This window comes from Eubalaena glacialis, chromosome 9, assembly GCF_028564815.1.
Source record: "Eubalaena glacialis isolate mEubGla1 chromosome 9, mEubGla1.1.hap2.+ XY, whole genome shotgun sequence".
Classification (NCBI taxonomy): domain Eukaryota; kingdom Metazoa; phylum Chordata; class Mammalia; order Artiodactyla; family Balaenidae; genus Eubalaena; species Eubalaena glacialis.
The window spans coordinates 6,117,946-6,131,227 of NC_083724.1; the positions used below are offsets into that span (position 1 = coordinate 6,117,946).

Here is a 13,282-nt window from a genome sequence, read left to right on the forward strand (position 1 = left end):
ATAGGAATAGCAATTGTAGGACCTGGTTTTATTTTTCAGAACTCTCATTTAGGGAGGATTAATAATTTTCCATCGAAAGATTAACTCGGAGGGGGAAAGACAAAAATAAGCCCATGCCTCATAGAAAAAAATTATCAAACATTTTAATAATCTTACAGTCACCTCAGGATACTCTCGTGGAATAATACAGGAACCTTCCCAAACAAACTTTATATGATTCAGAGAGAAGAAAAAAGGCAGTTATTTTCAATGAAACAGAACCTCTTTATTTTCCTACTGAAGAGAGAAGCAGCTGTAAATGTGCGCCTCTCTGAAGAGACACACCCTTGTTCCCCTGAGATGTTCTACCAAACAGGTACGCAGGGACACTGCTCCCCTCATCTGCTGACTCTCCAACGAGAAAAGGAATGTGTGAGTTGAGATGCTGAGACTGAGAAATCCCTGGGCGGACACAGCAGACTTAGGTGGAAAAATGGCTGCAGCTCAGGCGAGTCACGAGGGCAATGAAAATCTTTCATGCTTCCTTAAAGATAAGCAAAAAAGAAACTACAAATAAAAAGAAAAGCAGCAATTCACCCAATTTTAGAACATTTTTTGCACCCTAAACTTAGTTATGACATGACGGTAAATTAAATCATGCATGAAGCAGACTGAGTGTAATTATTGTTCTATTTACTTGTGATAATGCTATAAATCTCTTGGGTGTCCTAAATCCCCAAACACACAAAATTAGGATTCACAGTACTTACACACCGGGCCATATGACAACCCTGCAGAGAAATGCTGCTCAGTGCAATCAGCTAACGAACCTACTCACTAAATCGGACCCACCATGATCCAAGAGCACAAACAGAAAAGAACAGTATACTACCAAGCAAATGTGTTCAAAGACTTGTGCGTGACTGTGAACCAAAACAACGGAAATCAACAGCTAGAAACGTTCAAGAGAAGATGGAAATACTAAACTTGGAATTATCATATTTTGGATGACTGTATTCTACTTTCTAGCTGTATGGACCTGAAAAGAGATCACTGGAAATTCATTTGAAATGTTCTGTTCCACAGCTGAAAACAGAAATCAAAGGACCACAGGCAGAAAATGGCACTGTCACATATATTTACTACATGAGTCTACAAATGACATTTATACTACTGCCAACACTAGGGCACTGCTTTAGAAAGGAGGAATGGAGCTACACAGGTCACTAAGAGTAGTAAAATTAGGTTCTTGGAGAAAAACAACTGCAACAGAACTTAAGTTCTCCGACTTTCCATTATCCAGACCATCCTGATAAAAGTTAATACACAAGTGGAGGTGAACATATCAAGTATGATAAACATCAAAAAATGTCACAACAAACCTCGTTCTAACACTGCCTTGAACACAGGAAAGCCATTTTTTTGTTTTTTTGCCACACCCTATCAGCACTGCCTGCCGACATAGGCAGGCTAATGCACACACATTCGAGGGCTGTGTACTCTACACACAATGATAAAATTGAGTTAAGATTGTGAAGCATTAAAATGTTGCCTAGGCCCTTTCTTAGTGGTCCCTTAAACTTTAATGAACTTTAATAAGGTAAATATTCATACTATTGTTGTGAAAGGGGCCAACTACTCATTCTTCTACCTATTTCAACATTTTAAAGAGCCTAAAAAACAAAAGACTTGGTTATGTTTTATTTTGGTAAGTCTTAATCATTATCATGTATATCTTTTTATATAGTCACATATGACACAGTGGATCTAAACTGTGAAAGCTGCTAAAGTTAACTATTTAATGAACTATGAATTTTTTGTAATTATTTAAAGGTGAAGCAAGTAAGGAGACAGGACTACTTATCAAGAGCGACTGAACAAATAAATCAGGAGAGAAAAAGAAAATAATAGAAGATATTGAAAACAAAAGCTCTCAGTTCATTTTTTCACCTATCAGACTGTAGTAATCTTAAAGTTTGATAATCTTGGCAAAGATATGGGGAACCAGATTGTCATACACTGCTTGTGGGAAGGAGAAATTGGTATAAGCTCTACTGAGAGAAAGTTGACAACAATTATAAAAATTATATGTATATATATATACTCACATATATGGATATCTCCTTTGCCTCAGCAGTCCTAAAACTGAGAATTTATCCAACAGATATGGCTGCAAGCATGCAAAATTATCTAAGTGTCAAATTATTTTAGCATTGTTGGTAACAACATAAGAAGCACATCCCTGAACATCAGTCAGTAGAGAAAAAAAAAGCTATCCGATCACTTTTAGGAGTTTCTTATGTCTTGTTACCACCAACTGTTGTCCCCTATTGGTAAATTTTATGTCTTTGAAGACTCAAATGCTTTCCAAAATATCACCTAAAAGTCTGCTAAATCAAACTGTAGTTTTTGCATGCGTGTCTAGGTGCCAAGTAACTTAACTAATGCAAGTTGGAACTGCATTAGAGCTTTAAAAAAGACCTATATTAAATATGAAAATAGGATTGTTAAGAATTTATAATGACGTGGAAAAATGTTAACAATTAAGTTTCATGATTAAGCTGAGAGGTTACAAAGCAGCATGTATTCAGATTTTACTTTATTTATCTATTTGTCCACGCCGTGCAGCTTGCGGTATCTCAGTTCCCTGACCAGGGATTGAACCGGGCCACGGCAGTCAAAATGCGGAATCCTAGCCACTAGAGCACCAGGGAACTCCCTCCAAATTTTACTTTAAAAAACTAAATTTTCATGGAATAAAGATGAAGAAACATGTAAACAGTGATTAAACATTTGCAGTGGGAATAAAGGTAATTTAAATTTTGTTCTTTTTTAACTATCTGAGATTTTCATACTATCTACAATGAACATTTGTAGTAAGAAAAATAAAAGAATGAAAGTTTTCTTTAAGGTTATGGTAATTACTATAGTTATTATTTTTAAAGTGGGGCAACATTTTTAAGTCAGTGAAGGAAAAAACGGTCAACCTAGAATTCCTTACTTAGGAAAAATATCTTTCAAAAACAAAGATGAAATAAAGACTCTGGAAGACACACAAAAGATGGAAGAATTCAGATCTAAACCTGAAGAAATGTTAAAGAAGTCCCTGAGCAGAAGGAAAATCATACCGGATGGAAACCTGGGACTGAAGAAAGGAATGAAGAACACCGGAAATGATAACTATATGGGAAAAGAAAAGATATTTTTCTTCTTATTTAGTTCTGTTTAAAAGATAATCAACTATTTATAACAACATATCATGGGGTTTATAACATAGGTAGAAGGAAAATATACAACAACAATTGCACAAAGGTGCGGAGGGGAGAAATAGAAGAATACTGTTATAGATTCTTTTACTATATTTTAACAGTATAATCACACTTGAAGATAGACTGTGATAAGTTAAAGATGTGTACTATAAACCCTAATGCAACTACTTAAATAACACACAGTTATAGCTAATAAGCCAAAGAAAAAGATAAAACAGAATCATAAAAAAAATCACTCAATCCAAAAGAAGGCAGAAAAAGAGGGAAAATGGAACACAGAACAAATGGGACAGACAGAAAACAAACAGCAATATAACAGATTAAAACCCAAACATGTTAATAATCACATTAAATGTAAATGACCTAAGTACTCCAATTAAAAGTCATAGACTGTCAGATTGGATTAAAAAAAAAAAGATGCAACTACATGCTGTCTACAAGAAACCCATTTTAAATATAAAGACACAAGATAGGTCTAAAATAGAAGGAAGGAAAAAAAAGCTATACCACACTAGCACTAAACAAAGAAAGCTGGACTGGCTACATTAACATAGGAGAAAGTAGATTTCAGAGCAATTAATCTTACAAGGGAGAAAGAGAGTTATTTTGTAATGACAAACTGGGTCATTTCATCAAGAGTATGTAACAATCCTAAACATTTATGCAACTAATAACAGAACTTCAACATGAAGCAAAAACTGATAGAACTGTAAGGAAAATAAATCCACAACTATAGTTGAAAATACCAACACCATTCTCATTAATTGATGGAACAAGCAGACAGAAAATTATCGCTATCAACCACCTTAACTTAATTGACATTTATAGAACACTCCAACCAACAAGAGTAGAATACATGTTCTCTTCAAGTACACACAGAACATGTACCAAGACGATTGATATTCTAGGTCAGGGACTGGCAAACTACAGACCAAAGACCAGCTGCCTGTTTTTGTAAATAAAGTTTTACTGTAACAAAGCCCATGCCCATTCATTTACAGTTTGTTTACAGCTGTGTTCAGGCTGCAATGGCAGAGTTGAGTAGTTGAGACAGAGACTGTATGTCCCACAAACTTAAAATATTTACTATATGGCCCTTAAAAAAAAAACCTTGCTGATCCCAGTTATGGGCCATAAAAGAAGTCTGAATAAATCTAAAGAATTCAAGTCATACAAAGCATGTTCTCTGACCACAATAATTAAATTGAAAATCAATAACAAAAAGATATCTAGAAAATGTCCAGTTATTTAGAAACTAAATAACACACTTTAAAATAATCCATAAGTATAAAAAAAAAACAAAAATATTTTGAACTGAATGAAAATGAAAAATAACATATACAAAATCTGTGGGGTGTAGCCAAAGCAATTCTTAAGGGAAATGTATAGCACTAAAATGCCTGTATTAGAAAAGAACAGTCTCAAATCAATGACATTAGCTTCTACCTTAAGAAACTAGAAAAAAGAAGAGTAAATAAAACCCAAAGTAAGCAGGAAAATGAAATAATAAAGACCAAGTAAAAAAAGTAATAGGAAAAAAAAAAAATCAATGAAACCAAAAGCTGGTTTCTTTGAGATCAATAAAATTGATAAACCTCTAGCTAGACTGATGAGGGAAAAAAAGACAACAATTACCACTAACAGGAAAGAGGGAAGTGAAATCATTATGAATTCTATCCACATTAAAAGGATGATAATCAGTGACTATTACAAAAGACGTCTTGCCAATAAATTCGACAACTCAAATGAAATGAACAAATTTCTTGGAAGACACAAACTACCAAAGTTCACTCAAGAAGTGGATAAGCTGAATAGTCCTATATCTACTAAAGAAACTGAAATTTCCAAGCCAAAATGACTTCAGTGGTGAATTCTACCAAACACTTAAGGATGAAATAATAACAAATCTACATAAACTCTTCTAGGAAACTGAAAAGGAAGGAACACTCCCCAACTCATTCTGTAAGGCCAGCATTACTCTGATACCAAAATGAAACAAAGATATTACAAAAAACCAAAATCTACAGACCAATATCCCTCATTAAGACATGAAAAAATTCTTATCAAAATTTTAGCAAATTGAATCCAACTATATATAAAAAAAGGACAATACATCATTACCAACAATTGGTTTAACATTAGAAAACCGATCAATCTGACAAGGGCACCAAGACAATTCAAAGGGGGAAAAAAAAAGAGTCTTTTCTGCAAATGGTGCTGGGACAACTGAATATCCACATGCAAAAAAGAAAGATGTTGGACCACAAAGTCACACTATTTACAAAAATTAACTCAAAACAGATCAAAGACCTAAATGTGAGACTCAAACAATAAAACTTAGAAGAAAACACAGGAGTAAATCTTTATGATCTTGGATTAAGCAATGGTTTCTTAAACACATACCTATATGTAAGACACCTATAGCACAAGCAACAAAAGAAAAAAATAAACTGAATTTCATCAAAATTAAAAATTTTGTTGTTCCAAAGGACACTATCAAGAAAGTGAAAACTACGCAAAGAATGGGAAAACATATTCACAAATCATGTATCTGATAAGGGACTTGAATCTAGATTACATAAAGAATATGACACCTCAACAATTAAGATAAATAACCCAATTAAAAAACAGGCAAAGGATCTAAATAGACATTTCTCTAAAGAAGTTACAAATGGCCAATAAGCACATGAATAGACACCCAATTATCATTCATTAGTCATAAGGGAAATGCATATCAAAACCACAAGGAGATACCATGTAACACCCATTAGGATAGCTATAATCAAAAAGATGGACGATACCAAATATTAGTGAGGGTGTGGAGAAATTGGAACCTCATACATTGCTACTGGGAATGTAAAATGGTGCAGCTGCTTTGGAAAACAGTTTGAACTACATTTAGCTGAAAAAGCTAAATGCAGAATTACCATATGATCTAGCAATTCCACTCCTAAAACATTACCCCAAATAACTGAAAGCAGGGACTCCAACAGATACTTGTACATGAAGAGGGGAAACACCCGTGTCAACTTACAGATGAATGGATAAGTAAAATAGGACATAGGCATACAATGGAATATTATTCAGCCATAAAAGGAATGAAATTCTGACATATGCTACAACATGGATAAATCTCAAAAATTCAAGCGAAATAAGCCAGACACAAAAGGACAAATACTGTATGATTCTACTTATATGATATACCTAGAACAGGCAACTTCTTAGAGACAGAAAGTAGAATAAAGGCTACCAGACACTAGAGGGAAGGGGGAGTAAAGAGTTACTATTTAATGGCTACAGTTTCTGTGAGATAATGAAAAAGTTCTGGAAATAGTGGTGAAGGTTACACAACACTGTAAATGTACTTAATATCACTGAACTGTACACTTAAAAATGGTTAAATTAATAAATTTTGTTATACATATATTTTACCACAATTAAAAAAAAAAAAAAGCTTCCTAACTGTTCTCCCTGTTTCTACCATTCCTCACTCCAGCCCTTTTCATCTATTCTCAATATAAGAACCAGAAGCTTCCTGCTAAAACCATAGGTCAAGACACCTGTCTGCATTTATCAAAGCTCATGGAATTTTACACTAAAAAAAGGTGAATTTTACTGTGTGTTAATTATGCCCCAATATTTTAAAAAATTGCTAAAATTGCTTTTAATAAAGGAAACATAAATCAGATCAGTTTGCTCAACATCCATTGGTCAGCCAGGTCCTGACCGAGGCTTACCAGACGTTACAGGACCTGTATCCCGGGCCCCGGCCCCGCTCTCCCTCTCCCTCCAGCCACCAGTGGCTGTCTGGCTCCTTCCTGAACCTGCCAGACATGCTCTCACTACAGGCCTGGTGCTTGGGGCTTTCTTCCTTAGGATATTCATGCGACCTGCTCTCTGGTCTTTGGTCTTAATTCAAATGTTAAGTGTCAAAAGCCACTGCAAGGCAAAATATTACATAAGATGGGAGAATCAGCTTAATGGTGAAAGAAATATGGTCTGATATTTCTGAGATATTTTAGTCATTAGCCATGTATGAATAGCGCCCTCCTTGTTCCTATTTAAAACTGCAACCCATGTCCAGACAACAGTCCCTAAACCCCTTCTCTGCTTTAATTTTCTCCATCATACCTATCACCACCTAAAATACTATATATTTTACGTACCATTTGTCTCTCTGTGACAAGGGCAGGGTTTGGGGGTTTTTGGGAATCTGTTTTGTTAACTGCTTTATCCCCGGCACCTAGAACAGTGTGTGGCATATAGGAAATGCTCATTAAGTATTTGTAGAAAGAATGAATAAATGAATGCCAAAATTCCTGAAAGGAATGATCTATCCGGTGCGCTTTGGAAAAAAACCCAACCAACCAAAAATCCCACCGTATTTCTAACCTCATTCGGCCCTGCTTTCTTCATCCTTCATTTCCTGCCAGGTCTCTCGATATACTGGCCTTCTTTCACCTTCACCTCAAACATGCTCTGTCCTTTCCCAGGTCTGGGCTTTTACCCATCCTGCACCCTCTGTTTATAACCATCTTCTCTCCACTCTGCCTGGCAGCTTCTGGTCACTGCTCAACTTTCAGCTACAACACCTTTTCCTTCCCAACCTCCTCAGCAGCCCCAGATTCAACCAGATGGCCTCACTGTGTGCCTTCTTAGCACCTTGTACGTCTCCTTCATCCAACTCATTATACTGCAGTTAGAGAACTGTCGATGTAATGGGTCATTTAGTGGCTGTCTTCTTGCTAAGATCTAAGTGCCGTGAAAGCGGGGACCTGGTATGTCTTACTCGCTACTGGATCCCAAATACCCAGGGTGTTATCATGCTCATGGCAGACACCCCTTAGGAACCTGCTGAATCAAGTGACGGAGCACTGGAGAGGAGTCTAGATAGCCATGGGTTTGCTCCAGATAAACCCTCTTCCTGAAAACAGGAGATGAATATAAGGGATGAGGCCAATGAACATAAGATATACCAACGGCAGAAATGTGTAACCTCATCTTTTTTGTTTGTTTGCTTTTGTTTTAAAAATTTTATTGGAGTATAGTTGATTTACAATGTTGTGTTAGTTTCAGGTGTAGAGCAAAGTGAATCGGTTATACATACACATATATCCACTCCTCTTTTTTTTTAAGATTCTTTTCCCATATAGGCCATTACAGAGTATTGAGTAGAGTTCCCTGTGCTTTACAGCAGGTTCTTATTAGTTATCTATTTTATATATAGTAGTGTGTATATGTCAGTCCTAGTCTCCCAATTTATCGCTCCCCCCCTTATCCCCTGGTAACCATAAGTTTGTTTTCTACCTCCATGACTCTACTTCTGTCTTGTTAAGTTCATTTGTACCCTTTTTTTTTTTAGATTCCACATATAAGTGATATCATATGATATTTGCCTTTCTGTGTCTGACTTACTTCACTCAGTATGACAATCTCTAGGTTCACCCACGTTGCTGCAAACAGCATTATTTTGTTCTTTTTTATGGCTCAGTAATATCCCATTGTATATATGTACCACATCTTCTTTATCCATTCCTCTGTCGATGGACATTTAGGTTGCTTCCATGTCTTGGCTATTGTAAATAGTGCTTCAATGAACACTGGGGTGCTTGTATCTTTTTGAATTACGGTTTTCTCCGGGTATATGCCCAGTAGTGGGATTGCTGGGTCATATGGTAGTTCTGTTTTTAGTTTTTTAAGGAGCCTCCATACTGTTCTCCATAGTGGCTGTACCCAATTTACATTCCCACCCACAGTGTAGGACAGTTTCCTTTTCTGCACACCCTCTCCAGCATTTATTGTTTGTAGATTTTTTGATGATGGCCATTCTGACCGTGTGAGGTGATACCTCACTGTAGTTTTGATTTGCAAGAAATGTGTAAGCTCATCTTATAATAAATATCTTTAAGATATTACTCAGAAAAAGTTAAATGCAAAATTAAATATTTAAAATACACTTACCAAACTACTGCTTAAGAGAATCTGAAAGTAATTTTATAATGAATGTAATTCCCTCTCAAGCTTGCTTCTTGGGGGAGGTGGTAAATACCAATTTCCACTTGTCAATTATGCTTAGATCCACCTATTATTCAACAAGTGGTTATTAAAAAGGAACTGCATTCCAGGCACCACGCTGGGCTTACAGGTTAAATAACTGCACCAGAGTCCAATTCTGTGGGGAAAGGAAGAGAGTTTCTTCAATTCCTTTTTAACTTTTGTGTCTATTTTTCTTAAGTCAGAAAAAAGGGCAAACTCAGCATTGCTCCTTTAACAAAGCCCTTATCAATGATTAGCTCAGATGAACCTTGGAGGGAAACAAAGCCTGAGATAAGATAAAGGAAATCACCAACAGGTGCTTCTCACACATGGTTAACAGCTAAAATATCTCAGAAATACCAGACCATATTTCTTTCACCGTTAAGCTGGATTTTCCTGTCTTATGTAATATTCTGCCTTGCAGTGGCTTTTCTTTGCCTACTCTACACTAGGAATCTGGCTATAATTCCCAAACTCTAATGCATAGTTCTTTCCTTTGAGAAGTTCACAACGACCACAAATGCCATCTTGGTCTAAACAGCATACCAAAGCTTCAAGGTCACTTGATAGGAAAGCGAGTAGGCTTTTTTTTGGCTGTTAGTATGGCCCTGAGATAACTGAGAAATTCCTGGCAGTGTTGATAAATGGGCCAATGTGGAAAAAAGAGGCCAGTGGACTGGTGCAGCAGGGCCACTCGATAAAGCCACACCAGAACAGTGAGCAGACCTGGGGGCAGGGGAGTAGGAGAGAGCTCATGCAAACCGGAAAAAACACAGGGTCTGTGGCTGTTCTTCTCACCGCTGGACTAGTAATGGGCACCAGGCTCTGACTGCCTGAATGACACTGGTCCTCACGATCCCTACGTTCAGACTGAGGAAACGGCCCCCAACTCTTCCCTCTTCGGCCACACTGAAGAGTTCCTGGCTACAAAATACGCAGAGCAACAGGGCACAGGCATATGCTATGAACCGTGCTGCCCAGAACAGTGACACGGAGTCAATGACTTGAATTCTAAACACAGATTCAGACTTAAGAAAAGTCAGCTCTGGGGCTTCCCTGGTGGCACAGTGGTTGAGAATCTGCCTGCCAATGCAGGGCACACGGGTTCGAGCCCTGGTCTGGGAAGATCCCACATGCCGTGGAGTGACTGGGCCCGTGAGCCACAACTACTTAGCCTGCACGTCTGGAGCCTGTGCTCCGCAACAAGAGAGGCCGCAACAGTGAGAGGCCCGCGCACTGCGATGAAGAGTGGCCCCCGCTCGCCGCAACTAGAGAAAGCCCTCGCGCAGAGACGAAGACCCAACACAGCCAAGAATAAATAAATTAATTAATTAATTAAGAAAAAAAAGAAAAGTCAGCTCTGGCAGCAATGATCTGGCCCTCAGATATGGCATGAAGACAAGCTAGAAGTCTCCAAACAGAGCTGGTGCCTTTTAAAAGATTGTTTTTTCATACAAGAGGTATGAGAAACTTGAAAGAACAGGAATGCCTGGAGAGAGGAAGGAAGGGAGGAGAGACCGTCAATCTCAAGATCATCACTGGGTTTTCAGAATCAACAGTCAGCATTAGAGTCGAAGTGCCAACTCAGGAGCCCCAAGAGTATTAAAAAACAAAAAAAACCAAAAATCAAACACTACACCTTACCTGACTTAATAACCGTAATGTGTATCCTACGTAGACTTACACAAGGCAAACAGCATACTGAGTATACATCACCAAGACTTTGAAGGTTTATGAGGCAACTGTTACTGCCAGTTGAAGAGGACAATCTCCTGAAAACCCAATTGTGTACCCAAGATTAGCCGTCCACTCCACCCCTCTTATAACCTAAAGTTGTGCAGGATAAATAGTCACACTCTGACAATGGCAATGCTGCTCCCTGCAGGCAGTTCACCGCTATTACAGAATAATTCACGGGCTTAAACACACTGAAAAGTAGTAACATACCCGATCCCTGCAGAGGGGGCCGTAGGATTATTCTTCAGTTCCTGCACATTTACCACCTGAGGGACATTCTTCAAAGTTGATTCGGTCAAAGTACTGACAGCTATTTAAATAGAGAAGAGAAAGGCACATTAATTGCAGTAAAGGATCAAAAATTCTAGCCAGGTATAATGAATAACTGGGACGCAAGCTTAAGCAGAATGCAAACTGTGTTCAGTGGAGCACCTGGCCTACTCCATTCATAAAAATTATTTGGTGAAGCTTTGCGCAATTTAATCAAATGTACTAGTTTAGAAAAAAGGAATTCCCTAGCCAGCTTTTATACCGCAGAGCTGAGATACCTGCCATATTGTTGGCTCGCCCTGGAAAAGGGCAGAAAGAGCTAGAGGATTAGCAGTGTTCAGACTAAGGGCTTCTGCCATCCATCGTGCATTTTCATTCAACCGTTCTTTCGCATGAGCTTATTATTGTCCGACTCAGGTGCTGGGAATACAAAAAAATGTCTAAAGCATAGTTCCTTGTCTAAAGAAGCTCATGCCTTAGTGAGACAGACACGATGAATAAAATGTGAAAAATGAGGCCAAGAGGCCTGAATTAAGGAATGGCAACCGGGATTGACTTGACATCTACTTATCTATCTTAGGCTTGTCAGCTTTCACGGCTCCTTTTTTGTGTCTTATAATTTAAAGCTGTAGCCCAAGACTTAATGATATTTCATAATTAACTATTAAGAAGGCCTAAGCAAAGCTCTTAGATCTCTTCGAACTATACTTTGGGCAAAGTTGAAAGCTGCAGCCCAGGTAGGACGGTGGGTCCATGGCAGCTCACTTCACTCCCTCGTTCAGAGAGGTAACCAGGGACATCTGGCCCACGACCGCACGTATTTCATCCTTCACATTCAGAGGTGCCTACACCTTAGACATATTTGCTTCCAAAATGAAAACAGACATCACACCACCTCCTGCTGAGAGTGGAATAATCCTAAATACTGACAGACTTTAAGTTTATGAATAACCAACTCAATCAGCTTGATTTTGGGCCTGTTCAGCATAATGCTAAGATTCTGCTTGGTCCAACCAATATTTAAAACATCAAAGGTTTCTTATTTTTTCAGACGGCTCAAAAGTGCCTTAAAAAGTTATCCGGTTTTTGCTCTTTCATATCTATTTTAGATGGCTTAATAAGGGTTTTAATATTTGAACTTTTCCTAGAAATCTTTTATTATTATATAATGGTAATTCTTTTTTGTCTAAATAAAACCATCACGTCTTTTTAGTCTTTTAAAATTTTAGTCTAAATTGGTATGTGTTCTAAGCAGTTATAGAACTAAAAAATAATTTTATTCAGCTAAAACAAAAATATTTGATTTATAGCCGAGTTTCTCAACCTTGGCACTATTGACATTTTGGGGCTGGATAATCCTTTGTTGCGGGGTTGTCTTGTGCATTTAGGATTTTTTTTGCAGCATTCCTGGTCTCTACCCACTAAATGCCAGCAACACTGCCAACTGTTGGAGGGGAGATGGGCGGGGCAAAATAGCCTCTGGCTGAGAACCACTGGCTTGTAAAAATTGATAGCCAGTGATAACTGAGGCCCCGAGGCGAACTACCTATAAATCTCAATGTAGAAAATTCCGGATAGCCACAAACCACTGACAAAATGCAAAAGCTGATTAGCTCCTTAGAGTTTTCATCTGTCAAGTTTCCATCTTAAATTTGCAGTCTTAAGAAAAAGCTGTACTACGATACAAAGAACACACGGTTGGAGTCTGGGTTTTGTTACCTATTGGTCAGGTGACCTTCACCTCTCCAAACCTTACATTACTCAAAAGCAAAACGGGCACACTTATACCTACCTCAGAGGGTGGCTGGGATCCTTAAGATACCATCAGACAACTCTAATGTTATTAGGTGATCTAACTGCGAAGATTAATTTTGGGCTTAAAGCAGACATTATTCAAAAGTAGGGATTAACAACTCCATCAAAAAACCCCACTGATCTCCCACTTAACTGAATGTTGCAGATAATACCGCCCCTTAAAAGGAAAGTTCCCG

At 37.8% G+C, this 13,282-nt stretch overlaps 1 protein-coding gene across 3 annotated transcripts in view; it reads right to left on the reverse strand.

Annotated features, from left to right (window-relative positions):
- Positions 1–13,282, reverse strand: part of NUP214 (nucleoporin 214) — a 99,157-nt gene that overhangs the window by 41,986 nt on the left and 43,889 nt on the right. For all 3 annotated transcript variants that reach the window (XM_061199747.1, XM_061199748.1, XM_061199745.1), the window contains exon 24: positions 11,232–11,331. In XM_061199747.1, coding sequence (XP_061055730.1) covers positions 11,232–11,331 — 100 coding nt within the window. The remainder of the gene's footprint in view (positions 1–11,231; positions 11,332–13,282) is intronic.